This window comes from Sciurus carolinensis, chromosome 7 (genome assembly GCF_902686445.1).
Source record: "Sciurus carolinensis chromosome 7, mSciCar1.2, whole genome shotgun sequence".
Taxonomy (NCBI): Eukaryota; Metazoa; Chordata; class Mammalia; order Rodentia; family Sciuridae; genus Sciurus; species Sciurus carolinensis.
The window spans coordinates 14705972-14720071 of NC_062219.1; the positions used below are offsets into that span (position 1 = coordinate 14705972).

The window sequence follows — 14100 nt, forward strand, 5'->3', positions numbered from 1 at the left end:
TATCTAGGGAGTGTGCAGTGTTATCTGGATCAACCTCCCAAGACTTGCACCAAAGAGAATCATGGTTGCCTTATGAGCTACTGTGTAACTCTATTGCCTTTCAAAGAGTTAGTTTCCCCAAGCAGATCTTCCTGTGAATATTTACACATTACTATGGTCCTAGTGATCACCCCCCAGTATCCACAGTCCATCTCAGAGTTGGAAAGTATTAATGGGAAAGGATTCATGATTGTTTTCATGTAGCAATAGGTGTCCTCTAAACCAATGTCCTAAATCAAGGTCCATTTCAATATGTAAGATTTTAAGGTGAGAACACCTCAAAGCGATTAAGAGTAAATTATCAGTAAGTCACTCATTTATTCAGCTTCCAAAAGGCATAAGATGTGGCATAGCTAAGCATGTTTGCAAGACTACTAGGGAAATCTATCAAAGATTGCACTGCCTTATGGGCTGAATTTCACAATCTGCATCAATAGGGTCTTCTCTTTGGATTACCTAGTCTCTTTATTTCTGCATGATAGCATTACAGAATCATTACAGCAAGCTAGGCAGTGGGTAAAAGAAACTCAGACCCCTAGCTATTCTTTGGATTTCACTGCTGATGCCACTTCCTTCCCCAGAACTCAAGCCGCCATTTTGGAAATGGCTGTCAATGGAGCTAGTTATTTTTGGATTACAATAGAATACTGAAACTTGGTGCCAGAATACTTTCAATATTCTTTTTTTTTTTACTTTTTCCCATACATCAATCTCCCAAACCCACTTTCCCACCCTATCTTGATTCTCCAAGTGAATCATGTCTTTCAAACTTTAAGTTGCCTCAAAGTGGGGGGAAAAGGACAGGAAAAATTATTCAAAATCTACCCTACACTCTACAGCAACATCAGCTGAAAAATGTCAGCAGCTCATTATTGACACTTCAAATAAGGATAAAAAGAGATTTCCAAAATTGTTTGAAACTCCCAGGCTAACATTTCAACCATCAAATGTTCTCTGCTCACTTCAAATGTAGTAGTATCTTGACATGAATACAAACACAGTAGATGAATAATGTAAAACCCTCCACTGTATTATTGTTTGGATTTAGCTGGTATTACATCATCTATAGTCCTAGAGGTTTTTTTTTATTTTGTTTTTATTTTTTTTAAAAGAAAATCTCAGTATAAACATTAAAAAGAACCCACTGACCCATTAGCTACTGTCCAAAAATATTACTACTGATATTTTGGTAAAAGCAAAATTAGCTGCCCTGAATAATTTTCCTTTTCAGGCATAATCTCTGCTACATAAGATTGTCTATCATTCAATATCCAACAATAGGCATGTGGATTAGTGCTATTTTGTCTACTGTGGATACAAAAGTTGATATGAAATGTGATCTTCATTTAAATGAATAATCACCAGGTTTTAGGCATCAATAACTGCATACATGACAAGGTAACTTGAAAAGTATACAAAAAGCTAAATATTTTTCCTTGGTTTTTGCATGTTAACCCAGTCAAATTAAATCCAGAACAGAATTATTACATTCAATTGTCTGATAAACAAGCAATGCAATTTCAAAAAAATATATATTATACTATATAAGGTGCTTCTTAAACAAACAACAAAAGGATTATGTTCTTAAACATATTCTTAATGCAGATACATAAAATTGCCCCAAAATTTAGATGCACATATAAATGGAAAAAAAAAAAAAAAAAAAAAACTTTTTTTTTTTTTTTTTTCTTGGCCCTCCCAGTTTCCCAGTCCTTTGGTAGAAACTTAACTGGGCAACCAGAAATAATTAATCAAACTTGCTTTTCCAAACAGGACATACCAAGAGAAGCCTAGCAGCTCTCCAGGGGTATTGGCAAACATGTCACTTCTCAATGGGGTTCGAATTATAGACCATGAAGTCAGGGAAGGAAATCAAACTTACTTACTAGTTTAAAAAAAAAAAAAGAAATAACCCATAACTGCATTAAAGAAGCAAAGGCCTCAGTGCTGGTTTCCTCCTGGCTTATGAAGTTTTAGGACATGAGATGGGGGGAGGCTAGTTTCTTTCCAAGGGCACACGTAGTATCACCAGCCCCCACAGCCTGCCTCCGGTGCTGCATTACTTCCCTCATTCCCTCCTTCCCTCCTTCCCTCCTTCCCTGCCAGGAGCAGGCTGGTCCAACTATAGGAACACAGCTACCCACTGCCGTTGTTCTAGTCAGGGCCACCCAGAAAGCAAGAAGCATCAGACTACCTTGTGGACCCTAGAGCTGCCTGCTATGCACTGCAGGGTGGAGGGCCTACGAGGCACCCTGGAAGTTGCAGCCTGTGGCCATGCCACTCTGAGCAAGGCTGACCTTGCCTCACAGTTTTATCCAGTTTCTCCCCTGCTTTCTTTCCTCTTTAGCAGCCACGAGCTTCATGCAGTGTTACTATATCGCCCATGCCCCAGGGCTAAAAAAAATTTTAAAAACCCCAGGATGCAGGCTCATTTAAACTCCCCTTGATCCTGACTGGGCCTTACATGTTAAATTCAGTGTAAATCACACCAGGAAGATCCAGGTCGAGCGCCCTCTGCTGATAAACACAAGACCCACCAGAACAGGTCCTGAAAGCTGTTTTACCGCAAGTCCTGGGGAGCAAAGGGCTTTCTTCCATAAAATAAAAATTAAAACAAAAAATAGAACTTATCCCTCATACAGAGAGACTGATCTGTCTGGGGGTGACTTAACTGAAATTGACTTGCTGGCTTCCCATAGGCCCTTGGGAAGCAAGAATTAACCAGAACCCATGATCTGTATGTAAGTGCCCTAGAAATACAGCAGTAGAGGTATCAGCAAGTTGACATGACCTGGACAATCAGGGGGTCTTCCTTCCCTGTGTGTGTCTTGTATTCCTATAGGTGAAATGAATAGACAATCACTAAATATAATGCTATAGCCAGGCAACAGAACAAAATGATAAAGGTATCACCTTGACAAAGTGACACGTGACTATAGGAATCCAAGAGGGTGCTATAAGGAACCCTTGAGCTAGCTTTCTCCACATCAAAAGGTACAGGAGCCACTATCAATTCTTTCCTGAGGCTTATTCTTGGAGCCATCACAAAGTGCTTATCAGAGGTGAAATGGCCACTCCCGGGCCTGGGCCTCAACAAGTAGTTTCAATGCACAGTCATCTCAAAGGCTGAGTTCAGTCGCGAAGGGCTATGGGAATCCTCATTTTTATAAGGTAGCAAAGGGGGAAAGAGTGCTGTTACCAAGATTTAGCCTTGGAATCCCTTTGGCTGTTCCCAACAGAAGATGTGTCACTAAGAACTGAGCAAGCAAATGAACGGCCACTCGTACTAGAAAGCCACTGGTATTGGATGCGTGCCTAGTGAGCGCAGGAGACAGAAACCGCTAAGTGATGCATGACTGGGGTAAATGCTGCAGGGACTCTCAGAGCTCTGGGGGAGGCTGGGAGTTTTCACATTGTGTTGGGGAAACCCTCTGCCTCCTGGGGGATATAGTATGTCTGCAAGGAATGTGCTGAAGTGGAGCCGGTGGTGGCCAGCAGGCTCTGGCTAGGCTCCTCTGGGGGCACGCCCCCACGGTTGGCTGGGGCGTGCAGGCGGTGGGCATCCAGCATCTCCAGCAGCAGGTCGTACAGGGGCACCACGTTCTTGCACTTCATGTTGTACAGATGCTCCATGCCCTTGTTACTGGGGAGGGGACACAGAGAGGACTGTGTTAGACACCAGCTCAGACCCCAGACACCTGAAATTCCCAGGGAAAGTAAGAGGGATGACAGGGACGCTTGTAACCAGTCTCTCTTCCTATTTAAAGACCCATCTTTGGACGGCACCTGCAGAGACCCCAGCAGAGGACCTGCTGAGACCCCAGTCTGGGACTTACCTCCACATGGCTTTCATTTCCCCATCCTACAAGGGCAGTCCCAGCCCCCACAAGCATACTTTCCCTCCAGCCACTTCCGGGGTACTTTTTATGCAGGTGACTTTCTTATATAGCCTGGTCTCACCCTTACACGTAAAAAGAGAACCGGAGAGGTATAGCCGGGTACGAGTGAAACTTTGAAATATTTGAAGCTCTTCAAGAAGCTCCCTTGCTTAAACCTCTCGGTGGCTTCCCAGCAAACTCAGGATGAGACAGAAATTTCTGTCCACATTCTCCAAGGTCCAGCGGATCTCCCTTGTCTGCCTTCACAGCACTTACTCTGTCTTCTGCCCCTAACTGACACTGCTTAGCCACACTGGTTTTTGTGTTGCTCCATAAAGGAACTAGGATCCTCTTAGATTTGGGGGCTCTGCACCTGCCGTTCCCTCTTCTTGGATGTACTTCCCAAAATCTTTAAATACCACTCCTCTGGGCAGCTTCTGCTACCCCCATGGCACAAGCCTCTGGCTCTGCATCCTGAGCTGCTTTCTTCTGGATTGTTCCATCTTCCTCCTTACCGTTAACACAACCTGGAATTCTCCTTTGTGCCCATGTGTGTTTATTCTTCCTGCCCCCAGCGCACACACACACAGACACACACACATACAACTCAGAACACACAGTACAAGTTACAGGTGAGTGGATTTGTCCATCCTGTCCTCTACCATAGCCTTGAACATTGTGAGTGTCCTGCAGACCAGGGGTAAATGGGCAAGGGGAACGTAGGCAAATGTCACTCCTCCCTGTCACACGCTCCTCCTCTGCCCTCCTCCACCAACCACCTCTCTACTGTTCTCACCACAGCATGGGGAGGGAGGGGGCTGTGACAATGACTATCTAGGTTGACATTTCTTAAAAAAGAAAATATGTATCATGAGTAGACAGGACCAAGAGAATGTCCTAGAAGATATTTGCAGTTTGGGTGGGGAAAAAGCAAGCACAGATTGGGGCCCTGCCATGGAAACCGAGAGTCATCAGGCCTACAACCCAACCTAGATGACTTGTTATTTTGTTATTGTTTTGCTGTTTAATTTAGATGCTGTTAAAGTTAAATGCCCCCTGGATCTGCCACTGTCTTTCTCGTGCAATGTAATGAATCACATTTACAGACAGATGAAATCTGGTATTAAATTCTTTGAATAGCAGCATATGGCCAGGGCCAAGCTTGACAAAACAGAGTTCTGTGATTTAGATTAGCTGTCACAAGGCACCAAAATATTATTTTGTACATGTGTATGTGTATGAGTGAGAGAAACTGAGTGGTGGGGGAGAGAGACAGAGAAAGAGTGAGGGGGTGGGACTCCCAAAGCTTTCAATAAAACAGCATCTCTCTCTAGTTTTTCACACAATTCCTAAAGAAATTCTACAGAGCTCCCTCTCTGCTGTGCCCAATAAAATCAGCCAGGGCCAAATATCTAGTGCCAATATACTTGGTATTAACCGGTTCAGCTTGCTAATGCTGTCAGGCTCTTAATGAATTTGAAAAGTCATTGATTCCTATTAACAAATAAAAACATCCTGGGGGGGTTGTGGGATTTCTACCACATCACTGAAATTTCTAGCTCAGAGTAAAAGCTGGTCTGTTTTCTTCAAAGAAAGGCTACTGTCTCCTCCAGGTAATCTGGCAGGATGTAGGCTATTCTGAGCCATTCTCTGCTTCTTTCTCTAGGATGCTCATCAAAAGGAAAAGAGAGGAAAGGACTGGATTATTTACCCTGGTGCAATCACCTACTGTACCTGACAGTGTGAGTCCTTCATCTGCTACACAGGGATTCTTGGGGAATCCTGAGAACAGAGATTGTAATCACTTTCCCAAATGGAAGTCTTTATTTATGAATTTCAGATTCCCAGGGAGGGGGAAACCTATCATGACTCATTTGTTCACTGATTCATTCATTCATTCGCTCAGTTATAATGTTATGAGCACGTACTGTATATAAGTCTTCATCTACAGCACTCTGGGGGACATAAAGGGGAAAAAAGGTACTTCTCTTTTCTCAAGAAACTAACAATTTTGCAAGATTGTCTCCAGGAAGGAGACAAGTAGGTCTTTGATGGGATAAACCTCTTGCCATTTGAATCATACAACTGAAGACTGAATGAAGTTCCCTTTAAAAATGAACTATTTCCATCCCTTAGGACATGTCCTTTCCTCATAGCATCTCTTTTTGATTTGGGTCCTGGTGTAAGCTCAAGGTCATGCAGGTTTCATCAGCCACGGGACTTGTCTAGTGCCATCACTTCACCATTGTCATTACTGTGCAGTTCTAGAGTCCGCAATAACGAATCCGTTGTTTTCTTCCTCTCCTCCCTGCAGGCTGAACTCTGCCTATGAGAACGACATCCCCTAAACCTGTCAGCAGCTAAGCTGCACAATTATTTAGAATAGAGATGAGGCCACTTTCACCTTTTGGCATAGAGATATTCTATTTCCTTGGTTTTTTTGGTTCCTATGAATAATAAATAATAATAAGTAATATTCGCTGTATTTTTACTATGTGCCTAGAACTGTGCTAGGTTGTGTTGGGTAAGCAAGACAAATTATGACCACTGCCTCACAGAGTTTAAAGTCCAATGGGGCAGAAGATAATAAAAGGGGCAATAACAATCAAGAAGAATAGGTCTAAAGGGTCAGGACTTACTTCCTGCAAGGAGAGATAACTAAGTGATGACAAGTTCGATTACTATTTAGAAACATTCACACACACACCCTTGCCACCATGTGTCCATGATCCTTGACTTTGGGTTTTGCCACCTGACTGGCTTGGCTAGTGGAATATTAATGGAAATGATGTAACCAAAGGATGGAAAGGCACTTGCCCAAAGGGGCTCGCTTTCATCTGCCTCTGCCACCTGCCATCAGAAGGAGCACATGTCAACTTGTGGGTACAAGGAAGAGGCACCAGTCACGTAAAGCTGTCACCCAGTCCATCTGCAGGGCTGCAGCTTGCAGCAGTCTCCCACCTGTGCCCTTCAGATGTATGAATGCGTCCAGCTGAGATCAGCAGAGCTGCCTGGACAACCTGCAGCCTGAAGTGGAGGCTCCCAGAGGACTCATAGAGCAACTTACGATGACAGAGTTCAGACTACAAAGAGGTCTCCGTAGGCCAGGTAGGACTAGACCACAAGGAGTAACATAAACAAAGTGAAGGGGTTTATATGACTTATTTTAAAGCAATGGGAAGCCCCTGATAGGTTTTAAGATCAGATTTGGTTTAGAAAGATCACTCTGATTACATCAGGGAGGAGAATTAGAAAGGGTCAAGATTAAGGGCAGACAGACATGATAGGAGGCTGGTCCAGAAATCTAACAGGAAAGGGCAGTAGTAATGGAGAGGAGATGACACGGAGGGGCTGAGGCGCTCTGGAGGAGTCCAGGTTGACCCTCCACGGGGCATCTCTCCAGTCTGTCATTTAGGATTTCTGAGTGTAGCTAAGGCGAGTCGGCTGGGAGCAGGAGGGATATGCCCCTTCCGAGGGGTGGCGTGCTGACTTCCTTCCCTTGGCCTCCTCCCTTGCCCTAAGACCTTGCATGTGCTTCCAACACAGCACACGCCCCGCGCTCTCGACATTGCCCCTCCCCTAGGCAGAGCCAATGCCTCCCTCCTCTATCCTACCATAGCGTAGGAGCTAATTATGTGCCCAGAGCTGTCCTGAAGCTGCTCTCCATGTACAGGCAGTGGCCCTTCCTGAGCCAGTTGTCACCCAGGGTTGGGGCAATCTTCCTGTACGGCTCTCCCAGGGGACCCAAGGATGACTGACCTCATGTGCCGGATGTGGGAGAGGATGAGGAGGAGCTGGGCCAGGCGTCGGTGCTGCTGCTGCAGGGTCAGGCCGGCCTTGGCCATCAGGTGGATCAAGGTGTCTGTGATCTTGTCAAGGACCCGGTGGATATGGTCCTTTTCTTCCAGAGACTTCAGGGTACTGGACAGAAACGTGTATATTCCTGAATGTGCACAGAAAGAGAGACTCAAAGAGGATGAGGTCTAGGAGGCTGGAAGTGTCCATGAGACAGAACAATGAGCCGGGGCCCATCCTGACGCAGCAGTACAGCAGTAGAAACATTCTGGAACCATTTGAGACCAAGCAAATCAGTGAACTACTTAATGAACATGCAAGTCTGGGAGCCACCATAAGCCAATATGGCCTCCTGTGTCAGAGCCAAGATTCCTAGGATGGAACTATTGGCATCGGGCTGCAGGACACTGGGATCTGTCTGACACCAATGTGAATTGTCCATTGAACACTGACCATAGTGCTGTGGGGGAAGTCATAATTGCTTCTTCTCAGGGCAGAGGGATACATGGACATGCTGAGGTAGCATGCACAGCAGGCGCAAAGCTTGGACCGCCCAGCTCTGCATCTGGTGATGACAAGGCAGACTCTAGGAGACCTGCTGGCTGCTTGGCCCAGTGATGGGAAGGTGGCTTTCCTGGCAGGATTTGCTTTGCTTCTGTGTTTCCAGGGAGGTTTGGGGCCACAACACATTTCAGCCTCTGCTGATGGTCTATGATAAAGGGGTATGCAGGGGACCTTGGGAATAGCTGTTTCTACTCCAGGCACGGTTTTCCCTCTCTTGCCTTGTCTGGCTGTCTGTGCCCCAGGTAGGCTCAGGACTGCAGCTGGGACCATCATGCACTCCATTCTGGACAGCACCAGTCCTGAACTGGACAACCAGAGAGTCTTTCTGGGATTTTTTTTTTTTTTTTTCCTCATACTTGGGTTCAAATCCAAGGCCTTGCTCACTCTAGGCGATCACTCTGTCACTGAGTCACAACCACAGAACGCCCCTCTTTTGGGGGTTGAGAACCAGAAATCCTGCTTCTAGGGTTGCTCAGCTAGATGAGAATGCTGTATAGGGCTCTTAATGGTCCTCTTCCAGCATTTGGAGCTCCTATCTGCTGAAGGAGCTGAACAGCAACAAGCAGAGGGAGAGAGAGAGAGAGAGAGAGAGAGACAGAAAGAGAGAGATAGAGAGAGATCCCTATTCAGTCATGAGATCTTAGTTCTTATGTAGTTTTCCTTTGACCTTTCAGCTTTCATAGTGTCCTTCCTAAAAATGAATCAATGAATTCTCTCTTCTCTTAAGAAAATGGGAGTTGAGTTTCTGCCACTTGCAACAGAAAGAATCCTGACTGTTACATTTAGTTCTGAGCCGAACCCCAGGACAAGGTAGGGAGTATTGAGGAGGGTTGGATGGAGCGGGCTTGTCTTGGGACCACAGATTTTCTATCAGCTGAACTTTCAGAAATAAGCGCTTCCTACTCAGTCACACTATCTTATAGGGAGTAGAAGACACAGAGCTTTTCTCCTGGTTAGGATTATGTGGTACCATTTCTTTGGCCTCTCTTTATTCAGGTCACTGACCATCTTGTGCCTCACTTCTCCTCCCCTCCCCTGTCCTCACCAACAACTTCAAGTTAAAGCTCCCTAGGTTGTCAGCCCCCAACTTTATACTGGTAAATGTAGTTGACAAGTTACCACCCCCACAGCAGCCTGTGGACTGGGATTGAAGAGAACACCTCCATAGAGGAACTCATAGTAACTAGAGTTGTAACTGCCCAAAATGGCTAAAGTTTAAAACAAACCAACAACAAAACAAGAGTGGTTAGGGTGCCATCAAACAGCATTGTGTCGCTTTCGGTACCTGGAGGCACACTGATTCCAAATAAACAAAGCACAGAGTAACCCAGCAGCAGATAGGTAGTGGGATAAGAAAGAAATTCCAATTTACTTCACTCATATTCCATGTGGGCTGTTGACAGAGAAAGAATGTGTCCATAAGAAAAACGGGCCAATGTCCAGTAGCCATGGGATTGGACTGGACATAGCTCATAGCATGGAGGCATGCAATGGTGGGTTGGGGTCAGGGGTGGCCTCAAATGAGCTCCCCGTGGGCTCGTCTGTTGAGGTCTGTCCTCTCTGTCATTATCCACACTCCAGCTTCATCTGTTACACGTCCTGCCGTGGACTGGCTATCCTGGGAACCCACCCAGGCCACAAGGCTGAGTCAGCCCAACTTGAATGATGCAATTTCTACCAATTTCCTTTTCTGTTACCACCCAGGATGCTGCCCTCATTCACCAATGACCCCTTTCTTGTTCAAGAGAACCCAGAAACAAGGATCAAACCACATGGAGGGTCCCGCTTGACCCTTGTGTTTCACTTCTCCTCCTACTGTGTGCCAGCAGCAAAGAACACCATGCTAGACCTTCAGCAGTCCTGGGGGCCAGCATTTCATGATGCACTTTCCAGTGGAGGTAAAAGAGGCAGCACTCAGGCTGGGACAAGTCAAGTTTTCTCTTGGGCTGCCAATTCCCTGTCCCCCTCTCTGAGCACGGTTGCATGGATTCCTTCATCCAGGAAGCACTAACTTAGAACATATTGTGTGCATCCCTATGCTCTTCGATAGGGATTCCACACCTTATTTCCTTTCAAGTGTTAATATTTTAAGAGCAGATATTTCCTGTGGAGAGAGGATTTGCTTGACAGCCACTCTCAGGGTGCAGGCCATTCTCAGAACAAGCCTGTTTTTCCAGTCCTGTTCTGGCACCAGTACAGCTTATCATCTCATCCTTGTCGCAGATGCTTCCTGGCTGCGCAAATATACTTAGAAATAAAAAATACAGGCCTGTAAAAATGCCAATAATTGATAACAGCAGCCATTTTCTTTTTGGACCTTTCCAGCGGAATGTGGTCCATGTTTGCGGCCTGTTGCCCTTAAGGAGCCATTTGAGAAGTGACAGCAATTCAAATTCCCAGAATGCTTCAGGTTCTCTGGCAACCGCTGTCAATTTGCAAGAGCAAGGCAGGGCTGCTGGTGATGTCCATGTCCCAGGTGGTCTCTGCCACTGCTGGAAGGCTGCTCACTGGCTCCCTGCAGCAGGAGCCAGTGAGCAGACATTGGGGGCCTTCAGAATCTTGCAGAAAGGCAGACTGTTGCAACTCTGGAGACTGCTCCAAATCCCAAAGATGGGGGAAGAGAAAAACCATTTGCACGTCATTACCCACGGCTGGCACGCTTGGAAGATCTGAGCTTCTACATACTCTGAATCTCGCGGCCACCATTGGAGAGATTTAGGAAGACTCTGTGGGAAACATGGTGGTAGAGAAGAATGGGGAGTGCAAACACACGGACACCCCCATGTGTAAGAGATCTTGACTTTCCCTCTCGTTCTCTGGGTCTCATTAATTAGATTCTGTTCTTGGTCCCCTTTTCTCCTGCATGGACACCCTCTCCTGCTTCCTTTCCATTGTCACCCCTTGGGAATCCCCTCTTTATCCCTCAGCTCTTTTCCAGATAGTGGAGGCTTCTGGGAGCTGGGGGAAGGTAGGCTTGGACTCTGCAGCACACAGGTGTCTGCCACTGCCCAGAGGGAGCACACGCAGTGCCTGGGCCCCCTTCTCCCCTGCCATTGTTCTCCACTTGGGGGCACTGTTGTAGAGAACTCACAAATGCCGGCCCCTGGCTTACCAGCTGCTTGAGGACAAATTCTTCTAGCAAGGCCACATTTCTCCCCCTTTTCCAAAAGGAAGAATGTGACAGTAGGCCCTGGGAGAGTTCTTCAGCCTATGGCATCTTGATGAGCGAGGGAGTGGGAGGGGGAATGATTCAAAGGGAAAAAATAGCAAAGACGAAGTCCACAGCTGTCAGTGATCTGGGCCAGGATGCTGTCACTGGGCTGGGATGAGAAGGAATGCCCAGTGTTCATTGAGGACCCTGTGATGAGTCAGTATGCTGGCATTTTGGGGTTTCTGCAGAGAACTGTTCCCACAGCCAAATAACCAAAAGCACGTTGGCTCAGAAATGCCTTTGAGGCCCAAGGGCTTGGTGACCCACACAAGTGGGCTTCACCTATGCTACTGTTCTTCCTGGGGGTTCCTGTCCCCGATGGAGTCTTGGGACAGTTCCTGGTTGCTGCTGCCATTTGGTGGCAGGGGCTGTGCTAGGTGCCCTACAATGTGCAAGAGAGCCCCAGACAATGAAGAATGTTTTCAACCTCTATGTCTCTTGAAAGTCCTACAATGAAACTTACTGCAAATAGAAATTTGTAGGGAAAATTTTTGAAAAATGAACTGGAGGTGTAGCTCAGTGGCAGGGAACTTGCCTAATATGGGCAAGATTCTGGGTTCCATCCCATAAACACACACACACAGACACGCACAGTTTCAAAAAGCTTTCACAAGGCTGTACTCAAAAGTCCAGTACAGTATGCAAACTGGTCTATAAGAGAGGGAAGCTTAAGCAGAATGTATTTTCTCAAATTATTATATAACTGATTCTCCTTATGCAATCTGTCAACTGAGGGGATTATATAAACTTTCCAGGTATACATTTATTTAGTTGAATGATTTCAGGGCAACTGTGCAGGTACTGCAAAAAAAAAAAAAAAAAAAAAAAAAAAACAATTGGTTGTAAATATATAGAAAGGAGATGTGAGACTTCTAAGCAAAGCTAGAACAGATGATTGTGAAAGAGCACACACTAATGAAAAATATTGTGATATTGCATCCTGTACACTTTAGGTAATTTTTTAACATAGTAAGGAATCCGTTTTGTGGAAAGTACATACTTAAATTATTTGGGGATTCTTATCTTTCTGTCTTACATTGGCACAGTCTCCTGAGTTTCCCATACACTTCCTGATTCCTCTTCTGTGTATGACTGTTACTTTTTCCAATCCGTCGTCTCTTCTCCTTTACCTAGTCAAAGGATCTAGTCTCTAAAGTTTTTTCAAGTTTGAGAGATTGACTATTTGCCTTGAATGTAGTGGGATACTAGGATATGTTTCTCAACATCCCAATATGTCCTATTATCCTCTCCTATTAAGATAGGAGAATTGGTACTTTCTCAGCCTACACCATAATAAAGGGAATCACTTTTTTCCCACCTTTTTTATTGGTGCACTATAATTATACATAATGGTGGGATTCTTTGGTACATATTCATACATGCACACAATATAACAGTCATGATCAATTTCATTCCCCAACACCTGTCATTGCCTTCCTTCCCCAACACCTGTCATTGCCTTCCTTCCTCCCTCCCACCATCCCTTGTCTCTACTCTGATGATATGCCTTTGATTTTCATGGGATCCTCCCCAAACATACATCTTTCTTTTTCTTTTCCTTTTTCCTCCATAACTTCCACATTTGAGAGAAAACATACAACCCTTGAATTTCTGAGTTTGGCTTCTTTGGCTTAATGTAATGTTCTCAAGTTCCATTCATTTTCCTGAAAAATGTCATTTTTCTTCTTTATAGCCAAATAAAACTCCCTTCTGTGTATATCTACCACATTTTCCTTATCCATTCATCCATTGATGGACACCTAGACTGGTCCTATAGTTTGGGTTTTGTGAACTGTGCCGCATAAACATGGATCTGCATGTATCAGTACAGTATGTTGACTTCAGTTCTTTAAGATAAATACCAAGGAGTGGTATAGGTGGGTCATATGGTGGTTTCATTTCTAGTCTTTTAAGGAACCTCCATACTGATATCGATAGTGGTTGTACTAATTTGCAATCTCACCAACAGTGCAAAAGTGTTCCTTTTCCCCCACATCCTCTCCAGTATTTATTATTGTTTGTATTCTTGATAGCTGCCATTCTGACTGAAGTGAGATGAAATCGTAATGAAGATAGAATCACTTTGACAATAAACTTAGAATAGAGCCCAGCATGTGCAAAAGTTACTCCCTAATTTTTATTTCACTTTGACACTCTGGTTTTCTTGGCATGCTATTACTAGATTTATTCATTTTTCTTCTTTTATCATGTGCAAATATGCTTTGGTTAGTTTGTCATTTTCTTTCTCTGGTGTCCATCTCTAGCTCTGCTTTTTCCTATGCCTATACTTGGACAGAAAGGCTTCTGATTATCTTCTAATATCCAAACATTCATTCTGAATGCAAGTAAGCATGTTACTACTTTATTGTGTTTTCTAATTTTGTTAAGCCTGGACATCTGTATTGAAATAGGTATCATTTTATTTTAAATGAGTTCAATATTATTTATTCTTGATGTGGGAGTTATGAAAGTGCATTGATTTTTTACTATCACACATATAGGAATACTCTTATCAATTTCATTTCAAGATAGTCAGTGTTATGTATTTTTTTTTTGTTTGTTATATTTTAAGTGCCAGTAGGCATTTCCAGATTTTTTCCTATTTGTGATTTC

General features: G+C 44.5%; 1 protein-coding gene across 4 annotated transcripts in view; it reads right to left on the minus strand.

The window, feature by feature from the left end:
- Window positions 1-1715: 1715 nt before the first annotated feature.
- Window positions 1716-14100, minus strand: part of Esr1 (estrogen receptor 1) — a 379897-nt gene continuing 367512 nt past the window's right edge. For all 4 annotated transcript variants that reach the window (XM_047558193.1, XM_047558192.1, XM_047558194.1 and 1 more), the window contains exons 8-9: window positions 7677-7860; window positions 1716-3682 (exon numbers count right to left, since the gene is read on the minus strand). In XM_047558193.1, coding sequence (XP_047414149.1) covers window positions 3448-3682; window positions 7677-7860 — 419 coding nt within the window. In that variant the 3' untranslated portion in view covers window positions 1716-3447. The remainder of the gene's footprint in view (window positions 3683-7676; window positions 7861-14100) is intronic.